Below are 26,099 nucleotides of genomic sequence, written 5' to 3' on the forward strand. Positions count from 1 at the left end.
GGATCTAGTTTGGTTTCTGCCAGGCCAAATCCTAACTGGTGTCAATTCAAAAGCGGTTTATTGATCCTGGTGTTTTGATGAGTGAAAGCAGTACTGAATGCCTGGTCTTTACCACAGGCTGCAAATTCAGGTTTCACCCTTAATGTTCAAAGAGGAAACGGTGATACTTTTGAAAACAAAGTTGTAGATTATGAACTTTTTTTTGCAACAACAACAAAACTGTACTGTTCATAATAAAGATTCAAATGACTAACCCTCTGGTGTTTGTTCCTTTTCAGACTATCCATTGTGAAAGGACACTTCCCCAAACTGATAGACTGTGCTCACTTCCACTATGAGAATGTGGATTTCGGGCCTATCCAGGTAGGCGATCCTCCTTGATTTTGTAAACATCTTTTCCTTCATGTTTGTGGTTTTCTCTTGTAAGCGTTAAAGGTATTGTAACCAGCCCTTTGAACATTTTCCCCACAACTTATCTGCAAAGGAACCGTCTTGCAAGTCCTTAGTGTTTTTATGTTCACTATTAATTTTGTTTTCTGTACTTTTTTATTTTGGACGAGGTCCGTTTGCTCTGCAGTGGTGTTTGACGGACAAATGGAATGCTCTCAGCTTGCTCAGGAATGTGGACTAAGGCATTTAAAGAAGTGACATTTACAGTCAAATAAGATTTAAAAATCAAAGCACCTTTGCACTTGTATTCAGAGCTTGAAAACTGACCTTAATATCAGTGAAATCTGCAAAAAAAATCAAAATGTGTTTTTTAGACGTCCAAGTCAGTCATTACTAGTAGGGTTCATAAATTCATCAGAAATTATTATTTATTTCTTAGCAGGCGCCCTGGGCGACTTACAATTGCTACAAGATATCACATTATTTCACATTCTACAGATCTCACTTTATTTTTTACATACAATTACCCATTTATACAGTTGGGTTTTTACTGGAGCAATCTAGGTAAAGTACCTTGCTCAAGGGTACAGCAGTGTCTCCCACCGGGGATTGAACCCACAACCCTCCGGTCAAGAGTCCAGAGCCCTAACCACTACTCCACATTGCTGCCCCATGTTAACTTTAATTTCCCCAGTTTGTCAAACACTTCCCTTTTTAAATATGAGGATTTATAATTATTGTATTGGGTTTTGATGCTGTCCAATACTATGTACACAGGTATAGTCCTAAGTCTTACAGGTTCTTTGGAATAATAAAGGGTTGGTATACTGGTACTGTATGTGTATCATCTTCATGCATCAGTAAATGTGATATTTCTATAATGTGTGGAAGAGAGCATTGATGAGACACTGGCATTCTTAACTGTAGTGGGGTTATAGTACAGCGGGATAATAATGCAGAACTGAGAATGAAGTGTTTAGTTTTGGGCAACAGCGTAAGTAGCTGGGAGTTAATTGTTTTACTGAAGTAAATTACAGTGGTGTCAGATAAAGACAATGAAGTTTGTATTGATGTAGCAAGCCCCTGTTTTAAATGCATGTTAATGAGCTTTAACCAGTGGTTTCCAACCCTGGTCCTGGGGGACCCCCTGTGTCTGCTGGTTTTCATGCCAACTGAGCTCTCAATTACTTAACTAAACCTTCAAGTTATAACTTTTATAGTTGAAATCTCCAACTGTTTAACAGCAAGAAACAATTAAAAAGGCCTAATTAAGCGTTTTGAGAGGTTGAATTTTACCACTTAGTTGTTTTGGTTCTGGTGTTGTAAAAAGAACAGGTGTTTTTACTTTGTGAAAAACAAATAGGAGTTTTTGAAGGACTGGAGTAAATGCTTTGAAAATTTGGCTCATGATACGTTCTGGTCATGATATGAAGAAAATGAACACTAGGCCAGTTTTGACCAGTAGTAGCACTGGTCTGTTCATGTTACGTTTGAAATATGCCTGCTTTTGATATAAAGCTATAGATGAGGGTTAATGGAACCTCTTCCAAAATCTGGCGACAGAGAACAAGGTCTCACTCTACCAGCATATCTTCAGAACTATTCAAAGAAGACACGTCTTCTCTTTCAAACTAAAACAGCCTCATTCAGATTGAGTAAGGGCTCTTTTCCACTGTGCTTTCTGGGGTCTTTTTCTGAACAAGAAACATTCCCCACAATTCCTTGTTTCGGAGACTGATTCTAGCAATTGTAGCCAAGTGTACTGTTTTGTAGATATCTGCTCTTAGAAATGGACATTTGGTTTGACTGATGCTTGTTTGAGGCCACTGGAACAGTGAAACGGATGGACACAGAATAATTTCTTCCAAAATAATCTGAGCTATATGAGAAAGGCCATCAAGACTACAAGAGCATTTATCAAGTTTGTTTTTGAACTAGGAATTGTTGTTGATTTGAGTATTTAAAATGATGCATTACAAGAGACAAAATATTCAGAAACATGTGTAAAACGGACTCACCCACTCGGGTTCGTTGCCCCTTTAAGAATACGACCCAGACACGAGAAATTGAGTTTTTAAGCGCTGACGCGCTAATTTTTAATAAACACAAAAGTAAAACAAAACACACAAAATAAACACCTAGCTCTTTCTGAGCACTAACTACACACGCAGGAACCTAACTATCACAGGACGGATAAGCCGTTTCCCTGTTCCACAAAACTTAACTACACAGGTTTGCACTGTACCTTTCTCTCGGGACTGCCAGGAAGCAGAGCACTCCTTTCTGCCTCCTTCCATTCAGCAGCCCTGAGCAGACTGCCTGCTCTCTTTTTAAACCCCGCACCTGGGCCTAATTTCCAATAACGCCCAGGTGCGGATGATAATTAATAATACAACAATTAAACAATTAAACAAAACAATAAAGCAAACAACCAAAACACAGGTACATTCTCTCGCAGGGAGGTTTTAACCCCCTCCCTGCTGTCTCTCACAACCCTCTACATTACACATGTGACTTCTTAAGTGCTGAAAGCCACACATGCATGAAGGCAACTGGTATTTTTATCTTGTGTATTTCTGTTCATAAAGAGAAAGGCCAGGACACTACCCATTTGCTGTCTACTGCCACCTACTGATGGTTCAAGAGCATAGCGCCGCTCTCCACAAAACTGAATGTTATATTAAAAGGCTTGCTGTGTAACTAAAATGAAATACAATACAGATACTTTTTACCTGCAAAATATTTGGCCGGTATTTAAAAGGTGCGTCATTGGGGAGAAATGAATAGCAAATAAAAGCAAAACAATCTGGCCAGGCATCAGGGTTTTCATTTTAAAAAGGTTTTGTGTTATTTTATTTTTTTCCCAGTTGCAGTTTGCGAACGATCCAAGCAATGACTGTTGGACGTTGTCTCCTGCCAAGGATGCTGTCTTTCTGGTGCAGGTCTCATGCCAGGTAAATGGGTTCTATTACTAACATTTAAGTCATAAGCTGCAACACGCTAGCATTACAACCGCGGGTATCTACAATGACATCGTGATAGTGCATCAGCTGAGGGTCCAGTAACGTGGTGCTGAGGTCAGGCAAGTCCAGTGCAGAGCAGGAGGAGCGGATCAAGAGATGCAGTCTAAAAAGGCGAGTCTTGAGGAGGTCCCTTGTTCTGTCTCAAGTCAAGATCATTGCAACACCTATTTTAAAAGCAAAAGACTATGCCACTGCCCTTGCTAGAGGTGCATTAAAGTGTTACAGGACCCCTCTGCAGTGTTTACAGGAAACACTTCACTTTACCTTTGCTGTATCCTGTGTTGTCCATTTCACAGCATTTTTTTTTCAGCATATTCCCAATAGTTTTTAGACAATATAATATCTACTTTTTTCAAATTTTTTCTTCTAAACATCGCAGTGTATTCAGGGGGACAGAAAACCAGCATTGTTGCAGGAGGGAGCGTGATCTGGATGCACTTGTGATCCTTAGACTCTTTTTTTTCTCTCGAGGAGGAATGCATTGACCTGTTGCGTGTTTAGAGCCAGCAGCGTGTTTAAAATGATAACGCTGCAAGACGGACAACGCAGAACACAGCAAAGGCAACCTAAGGAGTTTCTTGTAAACTTTGCAGGGTGATCTTTAACCCCATGTTTCATGTGGAAGGCTGTGCATAGGCTTTACGTACTCATCACCCCATCTGTTTTTTTTTTCCCCTTCTCTTTCACTGTCTTGGCTCCTGCCCAGGGTAAGACCTGGCTGGTCAGGAGAACCTACGAGGAGTTCCGAACGTTGGACAGCCACCTCCACCAGTGTATCTACGATCGCAGATACTCCCAGCTGGACCAACTGCCTCCCATTGAAGACATTGATGAAACAGTGGATGTAAGTATTGCTGGATTCATAGAACCCCCTTCACACCCTTTCTTGAAAAAAATCAGTTAAGTAAAGGAGGGGATGGGGAGGAGTGGGGAGGGGCACAGATCTCGATAGTGGGACCAGTAGTTGCTAAAGAGAATTTAAGGAATAACTGTTTTTTTTGTTTTCATTACTACTGTATTTGTTGTGTATTTCTAGATTCCACGGCTTTCTGAGTATCTTGGACGTCTCTCCATGATTGTGGACAATAAACTAAATTGTGGACCCGTGCTTACATGGATGGAGGTAGTATTTCCCTGCTGGTTTTATTTTGTGAATTTAGTGTTCATGGAGCGAAAATAGTTGTGTGCCAACAAGCCCTGCTAAAGTATGTATAGATAGGACTTGGGTTAGTTTTTTTTAAAGCAAGCTTTTGTACATAGTGTTCTAACTGTAATCTCAAAGGCTCTGGCTTTTTTTTGTTTGTTTTATTCTTTTAAAAAAAAATAAATAAATAAAACAGGAAAAAAATCATTGAGTCTGCAGGATCTCTCTTGGAAGCTGTTAAGACAGTTAATTGAAAAATGATTTGAAAAATTGTGTTTCCTTTGCATTTTATATCAAAATATAAAATGCAAAGGAGATTAAAAAAAAATATGAAACATGTTAATGTTACAAAATGAAAAAGAGGACTTGAAATCTATAACACAGTTGTTTTGGTTCTGTCGCTTTCCCTCTTTCAAAACATAAGAGCTCATTAAAGACTGGAGTGCAGTAATCCCTTTGAAAATACGACCCATCATATTTAAAAATGAAAATAGGTTTGCTGCAGCATTTCTGCACATTTTAGACTCATTTTAAACATTTCTGGAAACCATTTTCTGCGCTACAATCACTTTTTAAAACCTAAAATAAGAAACCTAGGTGTAAATCTGAGTTTTTTTTTAATTCCCCAGATTGACAACAGAGGGAACCAATTCCTGCTGAAAGAAGAGGCTTCCCTCAACGTCCCTGCCATTGGAGCTGCACACGTCACCAAGAGATACACAGCTCAAGCGAATGATGAGATCTCCATTGAGGTAGACCCGTTGCACAGGCGTGCTGTCCTTTTGAGATCCAAGCCCACTGATCGTACACGCACACACTCCTATTGCATTCAAACCTCGCTGGCAAACGTCTCACCCTTTTCCGGGAGTAGTTTGTGCAGTTGTGTTACACATCGTCAAGACTGGGTGGAAGCGAGTTGTGAGATTTAATAGCGGAGGTTGTGTTTTATACAATATATTGTTTGACTTGATCCCTTGATTGTGAATTGAGCGGCACCAATATGTGTCTGCATGTAAACAATTATTTTACTGCAGGTTACTAATATATGTTAGCATGGAAACCCTGCAAGAAACTCAACTTCGTTTCAATGAATGCCTTTTGTTGTTTTCTGATTGACGATTCGAATTGGATATTCTTTATCAGTGACTGACCCGTTTTGTACACCGTTACAGGTTGGCGATATCTTATCTGTGATTGACATGCCACCGAAGGAGGAAACTAGCTGGTGGAGAGGGAAACACGGCTTCCAGGTACCTGCTTGTTTGCAGGACGCTCTGCCTTGGTATCCTGTCCCAATGGCAGAGATGGGAGTCCGCTGCCTAGGATTCATTCAGTACTGGGAAAATATACCCCTTTCCCACTGGCACGTCACAGATCTCTCCTCCTGTATTGAACAGCTTTTATCCATCATGAAACTGTGTATTGACATTATTTAGCATGATATGGGGATGAGGGGGTGTCTGTCCATTTATCCATCTGCCTGTTACATTTTTGCATATGAAACTTGGTCATTATTAAGTTAATAGGTGTCACGGTCATCACATTTTGTCATCGTACCAGTATCTCCCGATATTGAATTTACAGGCATGGTGGGGGTTGTGTGTCACTGCCATACTTTGTTTTATTTCTTAACGGCTTTAATAATATAATGCCATTAATAATAATGCAATGGCCGTTTTGTTATCGGATGCTTTTACTAGGTGGGGGGGGATATGTGTTCTTGACGTGACTTTTCATTCTTTTTCTATTGCAGGTTGGGTTCTTCCCAAGTGAGTGTGTGGAGCTGATCAATGAGAGACTGTCCCAATCTGTCTCTGCACCAGTCCCTAAACAAGGTACAGTATCTCTCTCTCTCTCTCTCTCTCTCTCTCGCTCTCTCTCGCTCTCGCTCTCTCTCTGTGTCTCATTTACATACACAGCTATGGCCAGAAGTTTTGCATCACCCTATAGAATTAACTAATTTTGCTTCATGAAGTTGAATGAAACCTGCTGAATGTCACTTTAACATATTGAATTACATACCGCTTTGTAGTTTTCCACATACTTAACAAAAAACTGACAAATTGAAAAATGTGATGCTTTAAAATCTAACATGAAATACTGTACTACTATTATGGCTTCCGGTTGACCTTTTGAAATGTAATAAAAAAAAAAAACTATAAAATTATATGATCTAAATTATGTTCATATAATTTTTTTTGTTTTAATTCCCTTAATCGTAAAATTCTAGGTGATGCAAAACTGTTGGCCACAGCTGTATACATACGTACATATAAAATCATACATGATTCATACATACGGCACACTTTTCCTATTGATCTTAACAGCTAAACCAGTTGTGATTAAACGTAATATTGATATTTCTTTGCACAAGTTCCTGAGGTTATCACATTGGCAAATCACGTTACGTTAAGTTCAGTGCCATGGGATGGTGATCAAGCTCATGAAAGCCTAAAAGCCTCAGATTTAAAATGTATCTTAAATCCAAAATTCATATACATTTTGCTTTAGTTGTTATCTCAGAATTCCTGTTCTGTTTTCTGATACAATGTAACAACAGTGTGTTCTGCTGTCCAGTTCCTGTAACTGGACAGGTAGGTTATGCCAAGCAGCAAATTCACGAGAACCTCTACTGGGAGCATCTCAATGAATGCGTCTCTCTTTCTTTGTGTTCCTGTTTTCAGATTCTGACAACTGCAGCTCAAAGGCAGGAATTGTTAGTGTCCCTGGACCAAACTCCCCTTCTTCAGGTACTAATGCAATTCACACTCCTAGAAGCCCAGGAGCTTGTGGAGGACCTGTGGAGCCTGTGCTGGTCAGATCTTAGCTGCGTCTGTGACGTGGAAGAGAACAGGATTTGAGTTTTTATATATATATATATATATATATATATAGGTTAAAGCCCATTTACTGTGAATTTTACTCATAAATATACTTGCTAGAACACTACTGAAAGCCAGTGTGTCCTTTTCACAATTGTTACTGGTTACCAGTTCAGCAACTGGAAATTTTAATTTTCATTAGGGTTCTCCTTCCAGATCATATCGAACCACATTATAAATAATGCATGTATTGATTGTGTGCTTCGCTCTTGTTGTTTAAATTCAATACATAATGTGTCTCTGAAAGCTGATACAGCAACTGATGGTAGGTGAACATTGAGAGACCCACTATGTATGCTGCACCAAGTCCTTTTCATTGCACACAAGTTTACATTATTAACCTGTGCTTATGTGTATATTCGCATGTAATGCGATACTAATATACAGTACTGTTGCTGGCTTTTTAAAATAAAACTTGAAACTGTAACGCGTTACAAAGTGCTAATACCTGTCTAATATTCATGCCTATGATTATGTCTTCGCTTGTGCCCACTGAAACTAAGAGTAGTCACCCTTTGTTAGCTTTTACCAACTGAGAGAGAGCACAGGATGGAAGCAGTGTGATAGCGTCCGGTCCCTGAGGGGTGCAGTGCGATGGTGGGGGGTGTGGTGACAGCACGGTGGGGTTGTGCAGGGTGACATTGGGAAGCGATCCTAGCCTCCCAACATTGCTCCTCGAGGCCTGCCTTGTCCCCTAAGACGTTGTCCCCTCCTCCTCTTCAGTTTCTAAGAAGCATGGGAAGCTGTTGGGGTTCCTTAGAACATTCATGAAGTCGCGGCCTAGTAAACAGAAGCTGAAGCAGAGAGGGATTCTGAAGGAGAGGGTGTTTGGCTGTGACTTGGGAGAGCACTTGCTAAACTCTGGCTACGAAGGTAATTTCTCCTCTCTCTCTCTCTCTCTCTCTCTCTCGTTGGTTGTCGCATTATTTTTTAACCCCTGCCACACATAAATAGGTATATCATTTTTAGTGTATTTCTAGAACTTCCAATTGGGGTGAAATTTGGTGTGGACACTTCTTAGCCCAATTTGGTTTAGACGTTCATGAAGATGAAGCGCATACTGTGAAAAACATCTCTTCAAATGAATCAAGTGCCCATTCCATCCGTTTAACCCAAATCAAACCCCTTGCCTACCAAATATCTCGCTATGCCTTTCAAAATGGAAAAGGTTTTAATAAGCAAATGTTTCTTCCAAAGCAGAACTACTGGGTGGGGTATTAGTTCTTCATTAAGTGGCTGATGCAATCCCAGGATTCTTTTTTTTCTTGCAATGTAATCCATTGCAAACCTTGCGGTTTTCTTAGTTTTTTGCAGAGATTACCCCCTTTCGTTACCTCACTCGTGGTTCTCGCTTTTAGTCCCACAGGTTCTGAGTTGCTGTTCAGAGTTTATCGAGAAACACGGGGTCGTGGACGGGATTTATAGACACTCTGGAGTCTCCTCAAATATTCAGAAGTTACGGTGAGCTCCTTGCATTTTCAATGTCCCAACGTGTGAAAATGTTTTGTTTGTAGAATAGTCCATAGAAATCTGTAGGAAGGTTCCGATTATTCTGCAAGCATGCATATATTTTTCTTTTTAAAAATGTGTAGGAATGTCTATCATGGTACATAAATCTATATTATTATTATTTATTGTTATTTATTTCTTAGCAGACGCCCTTATCCAGGGCGACTTACAATTGTTACAAGATATCACATTATACATTATTTTACATTATACAGATATCACATTATTTTACATACAATTACCCATTTATACAGTTGGGTTTTTACTGGAGCAATCTTGGTAAAGAACCTTGCTCAAGGGTACAACAGCAGTGTCCCCTACCAGGGATTGAACCCACGACCTTCTAGTCAAGAGTCCAGAGCCCTAACCACTACTCCACACTGCTGCCCTCTATAGACTATAGACCCGTCTGTACAAATCTGTGGATTATTCATTAGAAAATGACAGAACTATTTAAAAGAATGGACACCATGCATAGTGCTATCATCCACCACGGCAGGATATAGTGAAGGTGTGCATGGGTATGTATGTCACAGAACTGGATAAGGGTGTGTATGTCACAGCCCTGGATAAGGGTGTCTGCTAAGAAAATAATAATATTAACTTGCCAAGGAACTTTTTGGCAGTTAAATAAAATGTTGTTATTTCTGGGTATATAGAACCTGTCCATCTGCCAATCATGTGTGCCATTCTTCAGCTTCGCATGCGTCAGCTGTGGTGAAACTTACAAAGAAAGCGTCACGTTTGCATACATTGTTTTCCCCCATTTTAAAACTGTCCGACCTAAAACTTCTCTGCTCTCTTCAGCCACGAGTTTGACAGTGAAATCATCCCTGAGCTGACTGGTGAACTCTACATGCAGGATATCCACTGTGTGGGATCCCTGTGCAAGCTCTACTTCCGGGAGCTCCCTAACCCCTTGCTCACCTACCAGCTCTATGACAAATTTGCAGTGAGTGCCAATCTTAAAGCTGTACAGATTCATAGAATATAGAATGAGGGATTCTACAGCTAATAGGTGACTACATGGACTGTGTTCTAGATTGGAACTCATGGTTCTATTTTAGAACAAGAAAATGATTGGTGGTTTTACAGGTTTGGAACTATGATTAGGGCTGTATTTGTTTCACTGTAAATAAAAATTGCTTGTTTCACGGTAGGGCATGTGCCAGATTACATTTTGGGAACACAGAAGCAGGTATGGGGAATACTAGGGAGTTATTTCATTCCTGTGATGCATATTAACAACCTCCTGTGTTATAATGTGATTGGAATAAGTGCTTTGTCTTTGTTTTCTAGGACTGCATGACTGTTATGAGTGAAGAGGAGAGACTGGTTAAAGTCCATGATGTTATTCAGCAGCTACCACCACCACACTATCGGTATGTGTATGTGTGTGTAATATATATATATATAAATATAAATATAAATATAATGTCACTTTCCCAAATGGACACTGTGGCCTTAGAGTCCAACAAAGAGCAGTGAACAGTGGTCACCTTTATCCATTGTACAAATCTGAAGTACAAGACTACTGACCGGCCTTGAGGGAAGCTCGGTGGCTTTTGGAAACTGGGGAACAAAGTTTTTAAATTCTGGTTACTGTTGCCCTTTTTACTGTTGGTATTTTGGGGGGGGGGGGGGGTGTGAGGACCACAACTTTACTTGTATAAGGACCCTTTATAAAGCATGGTAATGCATAGGCAAGCATTGTAAAACCCAGAGAGATACGGTACAGCATAATATAAAAAAATAACATGGTAAACTATGGTAAATGCATTGTATAATCATGGGGGAAAACTGCAGAAATACTGTGCAATTTTACCGCGGTAAACTTTTTATAAGGGGGGCGCCAAAGAACTGAATTGATTTGACTCCCTTTTTTTTAATTCCCCACAGGACTCTTGAGTTCCTGATGAGGCACTTGTCCCAACTGGCAACACGAAGCAAAGAAACCAACATGCACATTAAGAACCTTGCCATCGTCTGGGCACCAAACCTGCTCCGGTAAGGAGAGAACTGCAACCTGCGGCGCTGTGCAGGAGAGCTTCACTGGTTTCTCTCGTTCACAAAAACACTGAGGTCTAGTTTCACATTGTCCTGGTAGGGAAGTTACTAAAACTAAATGCATGTCTTATTCTGTTGAGACATTGGGAATATTCACCCTGTATTAGTATAAGAGAGAAAATATTAAAGAGAAACAGATCATATGCTGTTCATCCTTACCCTTCCACTTCTGTCACCCTTGTTTCATTTCTGTTACAACCTCCCCTTTCATCGCCTCTCAGCTGCCTTTGTCTTGTTTTTGGCTTTTGGCAGGTGTACTACCATCTCCTAGAGTTGATACCTTTTGGGCTATAAGCATTCATACCTGTGTTGTAAAGTAAACCGCATGCACATTTTTTTTTTTAAACAGAAAGAAACAGTGGTTTGTTGCTCGTTGCATTCTGAATAGTAACATCTAAAAGTTTTTTCCCCTCTAATTGTCCTTTTTGAATTTTTTAGTTGCAAGGAGATTGAGTGTGTGGGGCTGAGTGGGACAGATGCTTTCAAGGAGGTACGCATTCAGTCCGTGGTGGTTGAGTTTCTTCTGAATCACGTGGATATTCTCTTCAGCGATTCCTTTACCTCAGTAGGAAAATCCTGTGCAGGTAAGTGCACAGAAAACATCCTCCTTTTGACCAGCTCAAGATCTATATTAGGATCAACTCTCTGTTAACCCTTTGAGTCCTGGATTATATATATTATTTTTTACATACAATTACCCATTTATACAGTTGGGTTTTTACTGGAGCAATCTAGGTAAAGTACCTTGATCAAGGGTACAGCAGCAGTGTCCCCCCCCACCTGGGATTGAACCCACGACCCTCCTGTCAAGAGTCCAGAGCCCTAACCACTACTCCACACTGCTGCCTTTATTGAGTATACATGAGAATAGGGTGCAATTATTATATTTTTTTTACATATTTATACACTTCCTCAGACACGGAACTACAATAGGAGTCCCGTGAGGTTCCAATGTGATAACATACGGCACTAAGGGATAAGTCCTAATCAAAGATTTAGCTGTACGGTTTGTTTAAATAACTTTTGAAAATCAGTATTCTACCTAGCACTTTGTCATCTTTCTACCTGTTTCAAAACACAATATTAGCTTTAAAATGGTATTGTTTTGCAATAATCCTCTCTACAAGTGACTATAAATGTAAGTTTATTTTTTGGAATTGGCAGACAGCTACCTAGAAGTGGTTTGTTAAACAAGCCTTGAAATATAATGTTATTAAAGAAGAGGCCTTTAAAAACTAATCTAAATCAAACTGGAATTCACTGGCAGTTGCAGTATATGTAAAAAGGAAGGTCTACAGGAAAGTGACTTGCTGTTACCAGCTGCGTTGAATTGATCATGAAACAAAGTGGGGGAAATGCCAGTTCACATGCTAGCGTTTTAAAACCTGCCTGTATTTTTCACTTTCCTCCTCCAAGCTGCTGTTGGGAGTGTCTGATTTTTATAGTCTCATCCACTTCATATATCTGCCATTTCGGGTTTCGTTTTACCTGTTCATTCATTCATAGTATCTTAAACGGCTGAACATGTTTGACCTTGTGTTTTTTCCGTCTGTGTGTCACGAGGATGCTGCTTGATTGACGCAGAAAAAAAAAGACTGCGAAAAGCCAAGGGTTTAGGGATTGGGCTCAGACAGCAGTATGCACGTTCACGCAAACTCAGTGTGAAAGTTGCATGAGAGTTTAATTCTTTATATGTGTCTATCAATTGAAGCCATTTGAGGAAGTTGTGTCCTCAAAGTATTACATGGCAGAGTTGACCTAAAACAGCAGTATTTGATACCTACCAGTACAGAGCAAAAAAAAAGTGAACTTATTACAGTTATTATAACAGTTGCAAACTGTTGTGTTTAAAAAAGTGGGACACAGTGTTTTTTGGTAATTTGCTAGTAAATTTGCTGAATTTGACACATGCTGTTTTTTGAAGCGCATAAATAGGATGGTCACAATGTTGGATGCCTCAAAACTCTGCAACCACATGTTAATCCCGTATTGAACCCTCCCTGCCATTCAGTCTGTGTGCGTGCGTGCGTGCGTGCGTGCATGCGTGTGTGTTTTTAGATGGTTAACTGTAATGTTTGATTTAACTGTGGATGTAGAAATTCAGATAGATCTTTATTTCTTTAGCTGTGGAGCCAGGTTTGAGAAAGATCTCTCGCCCGTCTGAAAAACGCAAGCTGCTGAGCCTGGCTGAGGCTATGAATAAGAGCCAGCAGCCTCAAGATGAAGGGCTGGATAGCAGGTGGTTTAAACGGGAACACAGCATCAGTGAAGCAGAGGAAAACTGAACGGAAGTTAACTGGAACACACGGGCCGGGGCGAATGTATAAAAAAATACTGCCTCCTAAAGGCTTCTGTTAAAATTGCCAGCTGCTGCCACATGTAAATGCTTGCTCATAAGTTCACTTTGTTTTTAATAATGATAATGAATGAATGATCACGTTTTTGTTGTTATAAGAGCCTATTCTACTTTTGTATGGAGGAAGAGGTGTTTTAATAAACCTTTTGTTTTAGATGATGTGTAGATTATTTTAGAGTTGGCATATTTTAGCACATTTGGGAAAGGGAAGTGGGTGGGGTGGGGTGGGGTGGGGTGGGTAGGGGATCTGTCCTCGGGACACAGAAAGATCCAGGCTCTGTAGTAGCCAAGGCAGGCTGTATAATGTATTCAATGTACTGGTAATCGGCTAGTTCCATAAAAAACTTTCCATGCCAAGACACAAAATGCCATTGGCATGAAGCAGTGCTTGTGCTTTCTTTTGTCTAGTCCTGTATCTATAGCTGTTAGTACAGGACTAGACAAAGCTGTACCAACAAGCTATCATGGTAACTATGGTTTTAGATGTTAAATAGAATAGCACCTCCTACTTGAGAAATATCTCAATGGTGTAGAATAATGAACTTAATATCTTAACATTAATAACCAGGCAGGTATAGTCACTGTCTGTCCACCAGGGGGCACTGTTGTTATATGTTATGGGGCTGGGGGGGGGAAGAACTGAAGGGCTGGAAAGAAGACTCTTATTGCACAATGGTTTCACCCATTCCAGGTTTTACTTCAAGCTTGATTAGCCACAGTGTACAGGTGTGTCTTATTAAACTCCAGGAATGGATCAAACTGCGATGCAATGGGAGTCTTATTTCCATCCTTGAAGTGCACCAAAAATATTCAGAAAGTAAAATGTAAAATTCGTAGCTCTATGTGTTGTAGTTGAATTGTGTGTAGGAAACAAAGTTGCCAGTGAAGCTTAGAACCATTCACCAAAAATACGACCCATATTGAAGAATAAAAATAAGGAACACTGTAAAACACCCTGTAAACTGGCATCAAAGAACACCTACATCTCAGTCAAAAATATGTCTAGCTGTTCATGAGGCAAGTTTCTTTACTGTAGCAACGAGGTAGAGATTGTAGCAGCAGCACGATTTTCAAGTAGAATATAAAACAGACTTTAATATTTAGGTTGTATACAGGAATATGACATGGCAGGACAAAGCAAGTAAGGTCAGTTCTGCCATAGGCCACAGACCGTTTCAGTATACTTCAATATACACACGGCTGATACAGTCCATGTCTTAGCCTCTTGACCAGTTAAAGGAAGAAGCTTAAAATTGATCTTTTAATAACTCTGCCGAGAGTCATCAAGATGGACTGTTTGTTTGTTTGTTTGTTTTTCCCCCTCAGAGATGGAAGTTAGTCAGTGACATCAAGCAGGTAATGTTTTGGTCCAGCTGTCTCCTAACGTCTCTCGTTTCTCGTTGTCCTTTCTGAAGCAACAGCTGCAGATTCTGTCTGTGTAACATTTGTTGTATAATCTCCACGTGCTTCGTAATAGGTCTGTAAAAAGACTTAAATGCAGTGTTTACTGAATACTCGCTGTATTGCCTGACAATGCCAAAGCTTTGCAGTACCGTTGCGCTTGCTGTGTTAATGAGTGAAGATTATTGCAAGGACCTTTTTATGTAAGACGTTGAAAAGCTACCTATCTGAAGTCTTGTATATTGTTGATCAAATGTTTTGTTTATGGGCTTATAATAGACGAGGGGCAGTGGCACTGGTTACAGTCAAGCCCAGTATCAACAGGCACCAGTGTTTGCAGATTTTACTTTTGTTATCTGGAAGGTAATGAATGGTGCAATGTTGGTGGCAGTGTGTCTGTAGTCCGGTTTAGCAAAACCAAGGTTTCTAGTACGTGTGGCAACTTAGTGTCACAGAACTTCCTGCAAAGTTTACAAGAAACGCATCTCGTTACCTTTGCTGTGTCCCGTGCTGTCCGTCCTGCAGCATTTGTGTGTTTTAAACGTATTTCAAATTCTTGATTTCTGTTCATCGCACATCATGCCTCACAAATCAGCTGTGCAGTCAAAAATTGCTGTGATGTGCACAACAGAGGAAGCAACAAAGGTAAAATCAGGGATAATAAGACTCCCATTGCATAGCAGTTTGATCCATTCCTGGTTTCACTACATGTTTAATAAGACACACCTGAACTTGTTACCTCTGCACTGGGGCTAATCAAGAACATAATAAAACCTGGAATGGGTGAAACTGCTATGCAATAGGAGTCTTATTTCCATCCCTGTAATGTGTCTTGTAAACGCAGCAGGGGATTCTGTGACTCTTAAGTTTAAAATAGGAGATTATGAACTTGAAGCTGCCTCAAGCGCCTTGTGATTTTAGGACCTCTTTGGTCATACTGTAATGTGCTGTGCTGCTTTTATTACCAGTTTAAAGTTAAATGGCTTCATTTTGTATTTTCATGTTTAAACCTTTTCCCTTCTCTTTTCAAGAGCATTCTGTAGTGGTTTTGACTTATCTGGACAATTTTTCAGCTTTTGTAAAAAAAAAAAAAAGTCGACGGTCTGGTTTTCAAATAACAACAAATCTAGAGATCTAGATTCAGCTCTCTCCCATTGGAGAATTCATTTCCTGCTGCCATGATTGTTGCTGCTTGGAGTTTGCTTCTGCGAATTAACTTTAGTGCTTGTGTCTGAACCCAATCCTAAGTCTGCGGCGCTGTATTTCTGTGTTTGCGAATTGTATTGATTTACTTTATATTAACCCCTTCATGCATGAAATATTTTAAAAAAAAAGTAATTTTGGATACATAATGAATATGTTTTTCATTTAAAATACCATTGCTTTTTATATGGGAAGAGAAAAGATGGCACCTATGAGGTCATCATGCATTTGTATCTTCCATATAAAGAATAGAAGAGAGTGTATAAGGTCGGCGTGCATGAAAGGGTTAAACAAATAAAGCTGTACAGTGTTCTTTTCAGATGCGTACAATATGTGGTCTGCACACAATGCCACCTGGGAGTCCTGCTTGGTTAGCAACGGCACAGATTCCAAACATGTTTTTTTTGTTGTTGCAGGACTCTGTTCGTTGACTAGGCCCAAGTCCTTTGTGGTCTCCTCTCTGTCCTCTCGACTGCTGTCTCTGGAAGAGGCTCAAGCCAGGACCCAGGCCCACCTCCTCTGCTCTGCACAGGCCGGCCTTCTCACACTGCAGGCAGATCCGATGACTTTCCAAGGGAAATACCACACAGTTATTGACATACCTGCAGAAAGGTTGTTATTATTATTATCATTATTATTAATGTAGTCATTTAGCGACTTACAGAGACGTGGGGGTGAAATATGCATCACAACTGCTGCTGCAGAGTCACTTGCAATAGGACCTCGGTTTTGCGTCTCATCCGAAGGATGGAACACAAGGAGGTTAAGTGACTTGCTCAGGGTCACACACAGCAAGTCATTGGCTGAGCTGGGATTGAACCGGGAAGTTTGCTATACATGAAGACTGATATAACAATGAGTAGCCGGGCAGACATTGTCTGCATTAATCGCACAAGGTGCTGGTTTCTTTTAAAGACAAAAACTTTTATTAAACTTCCACAGTTGTTTGAACTTTTATCACCCTGTGATAAACACTTGCAGATGTATAAAAAATTAAAATAAAACATAATTAACAGGTTGCTCACCAGAACTAGAACATTGCACATTTTTTATATGGTTAAAATACTAAATAATATAGCGGCTGAGCCAGGATTTGAACCGGGAACCTCCTGGTATCAAGCCCTTTTCTTTAACCACAGGACCACCGTTTTGCATTCAGCGTTGTTTTCATTTTGACACCACTAAAGCTTATGCCACGGCTTTAACCAAGAAACAGGAAGTTAACGGGGTACGTACTTCCTGTGGTGGTGTGGCAGGATAGGTGGGCTCAATATTTGTGGGGGAAATAAGGATCCACAACAATTACTACTGATAAAGTTGTTCCTATCTCTTCATTAGCATAACTTTTTTAGAACTATGAATACACCTTTTTATTCTTATCTGAGCCGTTTAGGATTAAATACTGTTGACAGTGTGATGCCAGCGCAGGATCAGTCGGTGTAATGCGATTCTGTCCTTCGTTTTGAAGGAGGAAGAGCGGCATGAAGGTGAGGAAATCGGCAGGTGGAAGCTGGAGAGCCTTCTTTGCCATCGGTAAAACGCCAGGATCCCAGCGGAGAAAATCTGCACGAGTTGGATCGCTGTTCCAGGCTTCACAGGCTGAAATGGGTAAGAGCATCAGGGAACAAAAAGGTACCAGATCTTATAAAGAGGGATAGCATTTTTTGTTTTTAGACCTAATATACTGCCCATGATTTTACAGTACCTCCCGTATATGTTTCATGTTCTCGTCTGTTTGTGGATCAGGGTTTATTATTGTTGGTGTCAGTAGCATACCAAGCATTGTTTTAGCATAATCTTCAGGTTTGAACAATACCAGTGGCGGGACGACTAATCTGATGAATATGAAAAACGACGCTAGTTTTTTGGTGTTTTGCCGTTTGGGGTGTAAAATAAAAATCTAATAATATTCTTACTCCTAGACGTCGCATACTAAAACATACTGTTGCTGTACACTTTTGTCGTTCAATTATATGGTACAGGAAACCTTCTTTTATTGTACATATTATGTACAAGAGTTTTTTTTTTTTTTTTTTACAGTAAACAAAAGACAAAGTTACTCCAGTTCAGGTTTGTATGAATTTCAAATCTCCTGTTTTGTTGCAGGAACGCGGATTGAAACCGTGACACTCCGGTCAGCTAAGAGTGAAGAATCTCTTTGTTCTCAACACAGTGGGGCTGGTAAGGAAAAGACCAATTTTGGTCTGTCTTTCTGTCTTTCTGTCTTTTTTCTTTTCTTTCTTTCTTTCTTTGCAGAACTTTTAGTATATCTGATCAAAATAGTTTTTTTTGTTATATTTCTAAATTGGCCTTGCCTGTTTGGGGCTGTATATCCCCTTCGATCATGATTTTTGGTATTTTAATTTTTAGAAATTTAAAACCGTTCGTGTGTACTCTATTTAAGAGGTTGCCCTGCCAAAACATACATGCATTATAAAATAGATCTATAGATAGGAAACTTTAATATAGTACAATTATACACACAGTGACTGAAGAGGATGTGGATGTCTGTAGCTAGCAAATCATTTTAAAGGGATTATAAAATTTCATAAATCTTACCTCTGTTTGCTATTTAGGCACATGTTACGCCCAACACTTATTTACATTGTATATAATTAAATCTAGTATAATAAAGGGAGGTGTAGCTGTTTAATTACAGTGATTTCTCTGTGACTGGCTACTTGCCCTAATGACTGACAGCCTTTGTACACAGAGATGGAGAGACAAACCAAACAGTAATCTGTTGCTTTCTTCGTGCCCTCTCATATTTTCTCTTCTTTGTCTGAAGGCCTCTCCAAGCATCAGCGTCTGCGTCGACCTCGGTCCAGTAGTGATGCCCTCTCCGTTACTATGGAAACAGAACTTCTGTCCACCCTGAAGCACTGCCGCTCCTACGACAGTGTTCAGGCTGAGGACCCCGAGGGTGTTTACATGCTGCCTGACTTTTCCCACGAGGCCTCACTGTGGCTGGCAGAGGACGAAATGGACTTCAGCCCTACTTATTTAGATGAGGCTGGCCTGGAATTGGAACCCCTGACCTTCCGTTGCGGCCCACAGCGGCTTATCACTGAAGACCCCGACTCCCTGATGAACCAGTCAGAAGTTGCTGTAAGGAAAAGCTTTATTAATCAGCCTCCTCAGCGAGTTCAGTCATGCTGCCAGCAGCACAAGACTTCAGCCGTAATGAACCCCTTGACCCAGACTTCAGAGATCACCAGCCCTGCCCCTGAGAAGCTCAGCAAATCAACCTCTTTTACCAGGAAGATGGTTCACGCCCTTTCCCCTAAAGGCAACAAGTCCCCACCGATGGATATCTCTGAGCCAATCTCCATCACAGTGCCTGCTAAAGTCCTGGAGATGATTGGTGGAAGGGCTGGAGAGTTCCAAAGTGCAAGTGGAGCTCAGAACTTGGCTACTGCTGCTGCCCAACCCCCTCAGATGATCTCTATGCTGTTGAGGTCATGTGATATTCAGCTCACCGAGAGCTGCCAACAGGAAATCAGGAGTAAGCTGTCCTTCACAGAGTCAAAGGTCAAGGGCCACTCTGTCCCCAGTTTCCAGTTATCGGAACACTCTAGTGTGATGGACCATTCACAGCTTCAAGCAGGTAAGCGCTTACTTGTTATCATTTTTGTATTCTTCTATATAATTTTGTATAATGAAGCTATCTAAACAAGTACATTGCACTTCATCTTGTCTTGTTGGCTAGTTGCTTCAAAGGTAGGCATGTACTGAAGTTTTCTGTATTTACGCTTCGACGAAAAATTAATTTGATCGCCTGTTTTATTTTCTTTCTCCCAGGCTTTTTGATGGCAGCCGCCCCACTGCCTTCCCAGGTGCCTCCGCCACCTCCTCCGAAAAACCCTGCCCGGCTGATGGCCCTAGCCCTGGCAGAGAGCGCCAACAAGGCTATGAAGCAGAGCCAGCGAGAGCCCCGCCCACAGGGAGGGGGAGGGGCTTCCTTAGAGGCGCGATTCATGAGGTCTCTGTCGGTGGACTCCAACGAATGCGTCTCTTCGGTGGCCAACCCTTTGTACTCCACCGTACAGTCTTTGTCTGTGTGGAAGCCTGAGCGAGGGCCCCAGCTACAGAGCGAGAAAGGAGACTCCGACGGGCAGAAGCACATCCGGAGCCAGCCGCAGGTAAGGAAAATATTCATGGTTTTTTAAGTTCATACCGTGCTGTTTTAAAATATAATTTTGTCTATCGTTTTTATTGTATTTTATTATCGTTGTAAGTTAATGGCATACCTGTTTTTTCGATTTTGACATTTTTAAAAAAGAACCAGTTCTATAAATGTTCTGTAAGGGTGTGTTTTTTTACCTGTTTTTTTTTTTTCTAAAAGTTTTGTTTTTGTTTTTCCATCTAGGAATCTGGTACCTTTTCATCCCAGACCTCTCTCTCCGAGTCTGGAGCATCCACAGGTAGTTCCTCTGCCGAAACGGATTCACCCTACAAACCTCCTCAGCCCAAGGTTCCTTCAGCTACGGCTTGCCAGCCACAAGACAAGCCCCCAAGCTTTTCTAATCAAGCTGCTACTACTTCTTCTTCTGTACCAGAGTTGAACGTTGAAAACCAGCTTCCCAGCAAGAAGCCACCAGCCTATTCCAGACAGTTTTCTGCCCCCCATCTTCAACATAAGCACCCTGCCCCTCCCGCCAAGCACACTAACCACCACCACCATCCACAATTCCATCACTCGAAATGCAAGAGCTCTCCTATCATTCACAGCTCCTCTCACCTAAGAGCCTTCCAGCCAGCCAGGCCAAAAGTGCCCCCGAAGCCACCAGAACTGAACACTGGGTTTCCACTGCATCGCAATGAGAGCTATTCCAGGCGATCTCAAGACCAGACAAGACCCAGAATGCTTCTGTCATCACAGTCCACGCCTCCGTTTTCCAGGAATGATTCGGAAGGAGTTTGCTATGTGGATCCAAAAACCCACAGTCATTTGGATCAATCCAGGGGGTTTGCCGCTTCCTCGGTTCAGGTCTACCACAATAGAGCTAGCAGTAACCCCCAGATATTCGCTGGGAGGTCAGAGGACCAAGTCAAGCACGAAAACTTTTACTATGAGATTGCGCCAGAGCCCTCCTTTGTACCGATCCCGCGATACAATTATCAGAATGTTGGAAACCAGATGGCGTTTGAAGGAGTTCCCTACCGCCTTCCCAGGCCTGGGTTTGAACATGCCATTGCGGACAGGCATTTGAGGAGCCATGACATTTCAGTTAGACCTCATCTTTGGACTGGTATCTCGCAGAACCTGAACCCTACCGTGGATCGATCCTTAGCCATGCAGGCTAATGCTGCTGGTTACACACAAATAGCTGGTGTTCCCTACTCCACAGTGCCCCAGGAAAGCCCTGCACATCAGCCCTCTGCACCCTTTAGAATGGTTCCTGTCTCTCGGACTGAGGGGGCTCCTAATCAGGGGACCTCTACCTACCAGAGAAATCTCTACAGGACCCAGCGGTCCCCTTCTGCAGATCTCTCAGCCTCACAGCTACACCCCTACTTTGAAAATGGGAAAGTCTGTTACAGGTACCTTGAAGAAGGGGCCGCCCATGAAGGTGAGACCAGGGTCCTTCAAGATTACCGGCCTCAGGCTGCTGTGTCTGCCCCAAAGCCTCCCAGACTTCAAGAGCAACCAGAGCCAATATATGTCAATTTTCCTTTCAACCCAGGCAAAGCCTGGACAACAACCAACTTAGATGGAGACCAACATTCCGAGCCACCCCCAGCTGGGAACTCCAATGATAGATCTGGTACAGAGCCTCCTTTAGTCTTTGAAGAGAATATCGCAAGTCAGGAATCTTCATCTGACCCCTGGCAGAGGCCTGGAAGTTCAATGGTATCTCAGTACGATAACTTTTCTCCATCTCTGGATGAGAAACCACAAGGTTCAGATGCAATCCACTTCAGGAGCAAGTCGGATCCTGGAAACGGCGGTATTGAAGGTCCTGGAGAGTTGCAAAATCTAGAGGAAAAAGATCACGTGAACCACCCGACTGAAACGCCTGCGTCTGAATCTGGAAGCGATGGAGCTTCAAGGTGTCTTGCGACGCTGTGCGAGATGCCCTCTCATCCCCAACAACAGCAACATCAGCACCTACAGCAGCAACAGCAAAGAGCTGGCTTCAATGTCTATGCCGCAGGTCCAGTGAGGCCCCAGTGGGATGGCAATCCTTTTGCACCAAGAGGCACCCACACTCTGCGGGAGGAGCCTCTAAGGAGGTCCTCTTCTTCAGCCGGGCACTACAGCCAAGCATTTGATGTCATGCCTTCCGGGGATCAGGTTCTTAAGTTCTACAGGGCAGCGCAGGTCGCTATGAACCACCCTCACCCAAGGAGCTGTGTTTCCTTCACCCCGAATCCAGCTCATGCTAAATCAAGCCCGTCTTGCAGCACCAGGCAACCGGAGCCAAACTTCAGACCTACCTATTCCAATCAAGTTTCCATGGTAACAGAGGAATCTGCTGTTCGAACTCCTTTTACCAGCATGGCGCAGCTTTCTCTGACAACGACCGCATCTCCAAGAGGGCCCCAACCCCAGCTTGGCTTCAACCCTGGAATCCTCCGCACTCAGCAATATAATGCTTGCCAGTTTAATTCCAGTGCTGTACCAGGACTCCCTCAGTATGGGAATGTACCCAGGAGAGAGGGGCTGGTCTCCACACTGGATCCGTCTTTCCGTCCAGGCCTCCGGACACCAGCAGGTGTAGTCCGACAGGGCAGTTTACCAGCCCCAAACTGGACTGTCCATTCAGAAGGACAGACACGGAGCTACTGCTGACTGACTTGTAGAAACTAAACAATTTACTTCTTCGACACTAACTGTTTGGGAGATGCGTTGTATATACTAATTCACCCATGGGAGCTGGGACTTTTTTTTTTTTATATATATATAATTCTGGCCCAATATTGCAATAATCCCCCTCCCACAAGATAACCCTTGAGTAAATTCACTACCAAGGTGTAATATGACCAAGACTGTTAACTCTTTAAAAACTGCAGACCAGTATACAGACCTAGGAAAGATAACACCACTCAAAATTGCAGAATGCAATAGTATTGAATAAATATAACTCCACTCAAAACAGCACAGTACACTAATTACAATATACCAATATGTATTTTTCATGGCCATTTTTTATTATTATTTTTAAGTAGAAGACAGTAAAACTGTTTGATCCCAGGGTATCGTTTCTAGAGTCACTTTGTGCCGGAAGAGACTTCTTACCACCTATCATGAGCACGCCATTGCTCCCAGAAGTCCCTTCTGCTTTTTCTATTGAACTTGGCTCGGATGAAACTAGTTTTCCTGTAACACCCTTATAGGTCACTCACTGCTGTTACATGTAATAGGAACCCTCCTGCGCTGTACACTGCCGCTCAGACTGCATGTGGTGAGGGTGGTCCTATTACCGGTAACTCAGGAAATTAACATTTGCCAAACAAGGACTTTACTGGAGTTGAAGAGAAAATAAAGTCAAAGAATAACATCAAATTCAAAACGTTTTTTTATTGAAAATAAAACCTTTTGAAAAAATTAAACATTTGCAGACGAAGGTTTGCTGTAAAGTGTTTTGGAACTACATATAAACCATTCCAATTAATATATGATAACATTTCTGCACACCTTTTAGACTTGCTCACACAGAACATATAAGAATATGAAAAGGTACTCGGTTTACCTGCATTGCACATATCCTATGCAGACTACAGCCTTGTTTTTGTTTCAGGAATAATATATATATATATATATATATATATATATATATATATATATATATATATATATATATATATATATATATATATATATATTGGGACTCAAGGCCAATTTCCCCAGCTCCTGCTTTTCTTCTTCTATTGTTTTTTTCACAGTAAATGTAACTATCCGTTTTAATAGTATTGTAATTATGTATGTAACAAGGAAAAGCACATTTTGAAACTGTAATGGAAGTTCATCATTTCCGACCTGCTTGATATCCTGCAGCCCTAATAGAATCCATAATGGATTCTACCTTTTTAGTAGAATGTCTGTTTTAGCCTAACATTCAAGAAAGCTGCTTTGTATTTTATACATGGTTTTAATATGGCCATTTAAGTGCAATGGGTTATGGGAAATGTAGTCCGTTTTTAATCAGCCCCATGTAATGGCCGCCTTAACATTCCACTCTGTCAGTACCTCTTACTCTGAACATCTCTCTGTATTAGGATGAGCTCTTTTAATAAAAATGTTTGGTTTTTTTTTCAACTCTGTTCCTTTTGGTGACCTGTAAAAAAAAAAAAAAAAGGGGGGGGGGGGGCATTTAGCTTCATTTGAAGCCTCATTCAAATGCTTTTGTTCAGCTTTGGTTTTGGAAATGTATGCATTTAATTTTGTTATTGGAGAAAACAGTTAACTCTTTCAACACTACATGTCTGCCCAGGAGGTCCAGGAAACATTCAAGACAACGGACAACCAGCAGTTCAGGGAACATGACTGTAAGAAACGGACCAGTTAACCGACTAAGGTACTTCGTGCAGAGAGAGTTAGGAATTGAGTCAATGTTTTTACTGCAATACAATACAGACAAAACTATAACATAGTTGTCAACGCCTCTGTTCATTTTATACAGTAGTTTATGGATTTTCTAAACAGTTTATTTGCATAAAATTAATCGGTGTTACAGGAAACCGTAGAGGACGGTGCTTGTCATTTATGGTTGACATTCACACACAATTATAGAAGGGAAAACCCTTCCCAATGCATACAAAATATCACCAAACCACTGTTGAACTCGCATACTGACTGAATGGTATTCAGAATTGTCTAGTTTTACATCACTGGGGTCTATTCTATTGAACTTAACAGCAGCAGAACTGTCCAATAATAGAAAGGATATGGGATATGTACAAAAGTTAAACTAGCCCAGAGCGTTGGCTTGGACTGAAGGCTAGGCACTCAATTTCCACACATACCAAGTTGTGAAGGGCTCCTGGAGGCCTTTTAAAATGTGAGATTCTGTGTATGGTAAAAGGCAGGCAAGCATTTTGCGCACATTCTATGTAAAGCAATTTTAGACTTTGTGAAGTATTATTTCCCAACTTAGACACTTGCATTCATTTATTAAATGATAAACCTTAACATTTTAAAAGGAGCGCTGTGTGTTCTTCCTAAAGTTTTTTTCAAGCGAGGAGACCGAGTTATCTAATGCATTGTTTCCATCTGTCTTTGGGAGCTGAAGTCCAGTTCATTCCTAATGGCAGACCCAGTTAAAATCAGTTTGAATTGGGATTTAGTCAGCCCCAGTTCGTCAAGTGGAGGATATTACTTTTGAATCCAATCCAAAAGATGGTAGAGGCTTGTTTTCTTGAACCTCAAAGTCCTATCAATTCATTTTAATATCCGGGGAAGGATTGGGAGTAAATGAAAAGATGTGTACAAAACCACGAAACATACCTGCTGCGTTTGACACACTTCATTCTAGCATATAGATGAAACTGGCAACAGACACCGTTTCACAATTGAACAAGATGAGTTTTACAGACTTGTTTTCAAGGTGTAGATAGAAACGAGGCATTAGTCTCCATGGAAATGCTTCGAAGGTCATACATATTTAATTCCCATCCATACCCCTGCAATTGAATCCATTGCTGCTTTGTGTACTGTGTATTCCCACAGCACAGTTACGAACTACCTAAATCACATTTGCTCAGTACTTGTTGCTAGTACTTGCAATACATATCCCTGAATTATTTTGGAGGTATTGAGGCATAAACACACAGTATATTGTAGGGGAGAAAGGTTTGCAATGTATAAGGTGTGCAAAGCTAGAGGAACTGGGATAAACTACAAAAAAAGTGACTTTTTCTTTTTTAAAAAAGGAGGGGGTGGGGTGCAAAATAGCATTGCACATTGGATACTGGTGTAAAAACATAATTGAGGTTTTAATGTATTGCAGGGAGGGGTTGGTGATTGTACCTATGCAGTATATAATAGACATGTTTCAGTGATGCTACCTACAGTATGTGTAAGACGTTAGACCCAGTGTTCACTGCGTGTCTTTTGCAAACCATTATCAACTATGCAACAGCATAGATCCTTGGAGTGTGTGCGTGTGCGTGTGCGTGTG

General features: G+C 41.2%; 1 protein-coding gene across 5 annotated transcripts in view; it reads left to right on the top strand.

The window, feature by feature from the left end:
• LOC117434145 (rho GTPase-activating protein 33-like) overlaps positions 1-22,953 on the top strand; it is a 41,022-nt gene extending 18,069 nt beyond the window's left edge. For all 5 annotated transcript variants that reach the window (XM_059009326.1, XM_059009323.1, XM_059009325.1 and 2 more), the window contains 20 exons: positions 279-363; positions 3,258-3,344; positions 4,120-4,257; positions 4,450-4,536; positions 5,187-5,309; positions 5,730-5,807; positions 6,311-6,392; positions 7,242-7,307; positions 8,163-8,312; positions 8,798-8,900; positions 9,756-9,900; positions 10,248-10,330; positions 10,848-10,955; positions 11,454-11,599; positions 16,392-16,587; positions 17,444-17,583; positions 18,082-18,156; positions 18,764-19,582; positions 19,777-20,117; positions 20,345-22,953. In XM_059009326.1, coding sequence (XP_058865309.1) covers positions 279-363; positions 3,258-3,344; positions 4,120-4,257; positions 4,450-4,536; positions 5,187-5,309; positions 5,730-5,807; positions 6,311-6,392; positions 7,242-7,307; positions 8,163-8,312; positions 8,798-8,900; positions 9,756-9,900; positions 10,248-10,330; positions 10,848-10,955; positions 11,454-11,599; positions 16,392-16,587; positions 17,444-17,583; positions 18,082-18,156; positions 18,764-19,582; positions 19,777-20,117; positions 20,345-22,771 — 5,479 coding nt within the window. In that variant the 3' untranslated portion in view covers positions 22,772-22,953. The remainder of the gene's footprint in view (positions 1-278; positions 364-3,257; positions 3,345-4,119; positions 4,258-4,449; positions 4,537-5,186; positions 5,310-5,729; positions 5,808-6,310; positions 6,393-7,241; positions 7,308-8,162; positions 8,313-8,797; positions 8,901-9,755; positions 9,901-10,247; positions 10,331-10,847; positions 10,956-11,453; positions 11,600-16,391; positions 16,588-17,443; positions 17,584-18,081; positions 18,157-18,763; positions 19,583-19,776; positions 20,118-20,344) is intronic.
• Positions 22,954-26,099: the final 3,146 nt, after the last annotated feature.

The sequence above is a fragment of the Acipenser ruthenus genome, chromosome 38 (assembly GCF_902713425.1).
Source record: "Acipenser ruthenus chromosome 38, fAciRut3.2 maternal haplotype, whole genome shotgun sequence".
In the NCBI taxonomy this organism is placed as follows: domain Eukaryota; kingdom Metazoa; phylum Chordata; class Actinopteri; order Acipenseriformes; family Acipenseridae; genus Acipenser; species Acipenser ruthenus.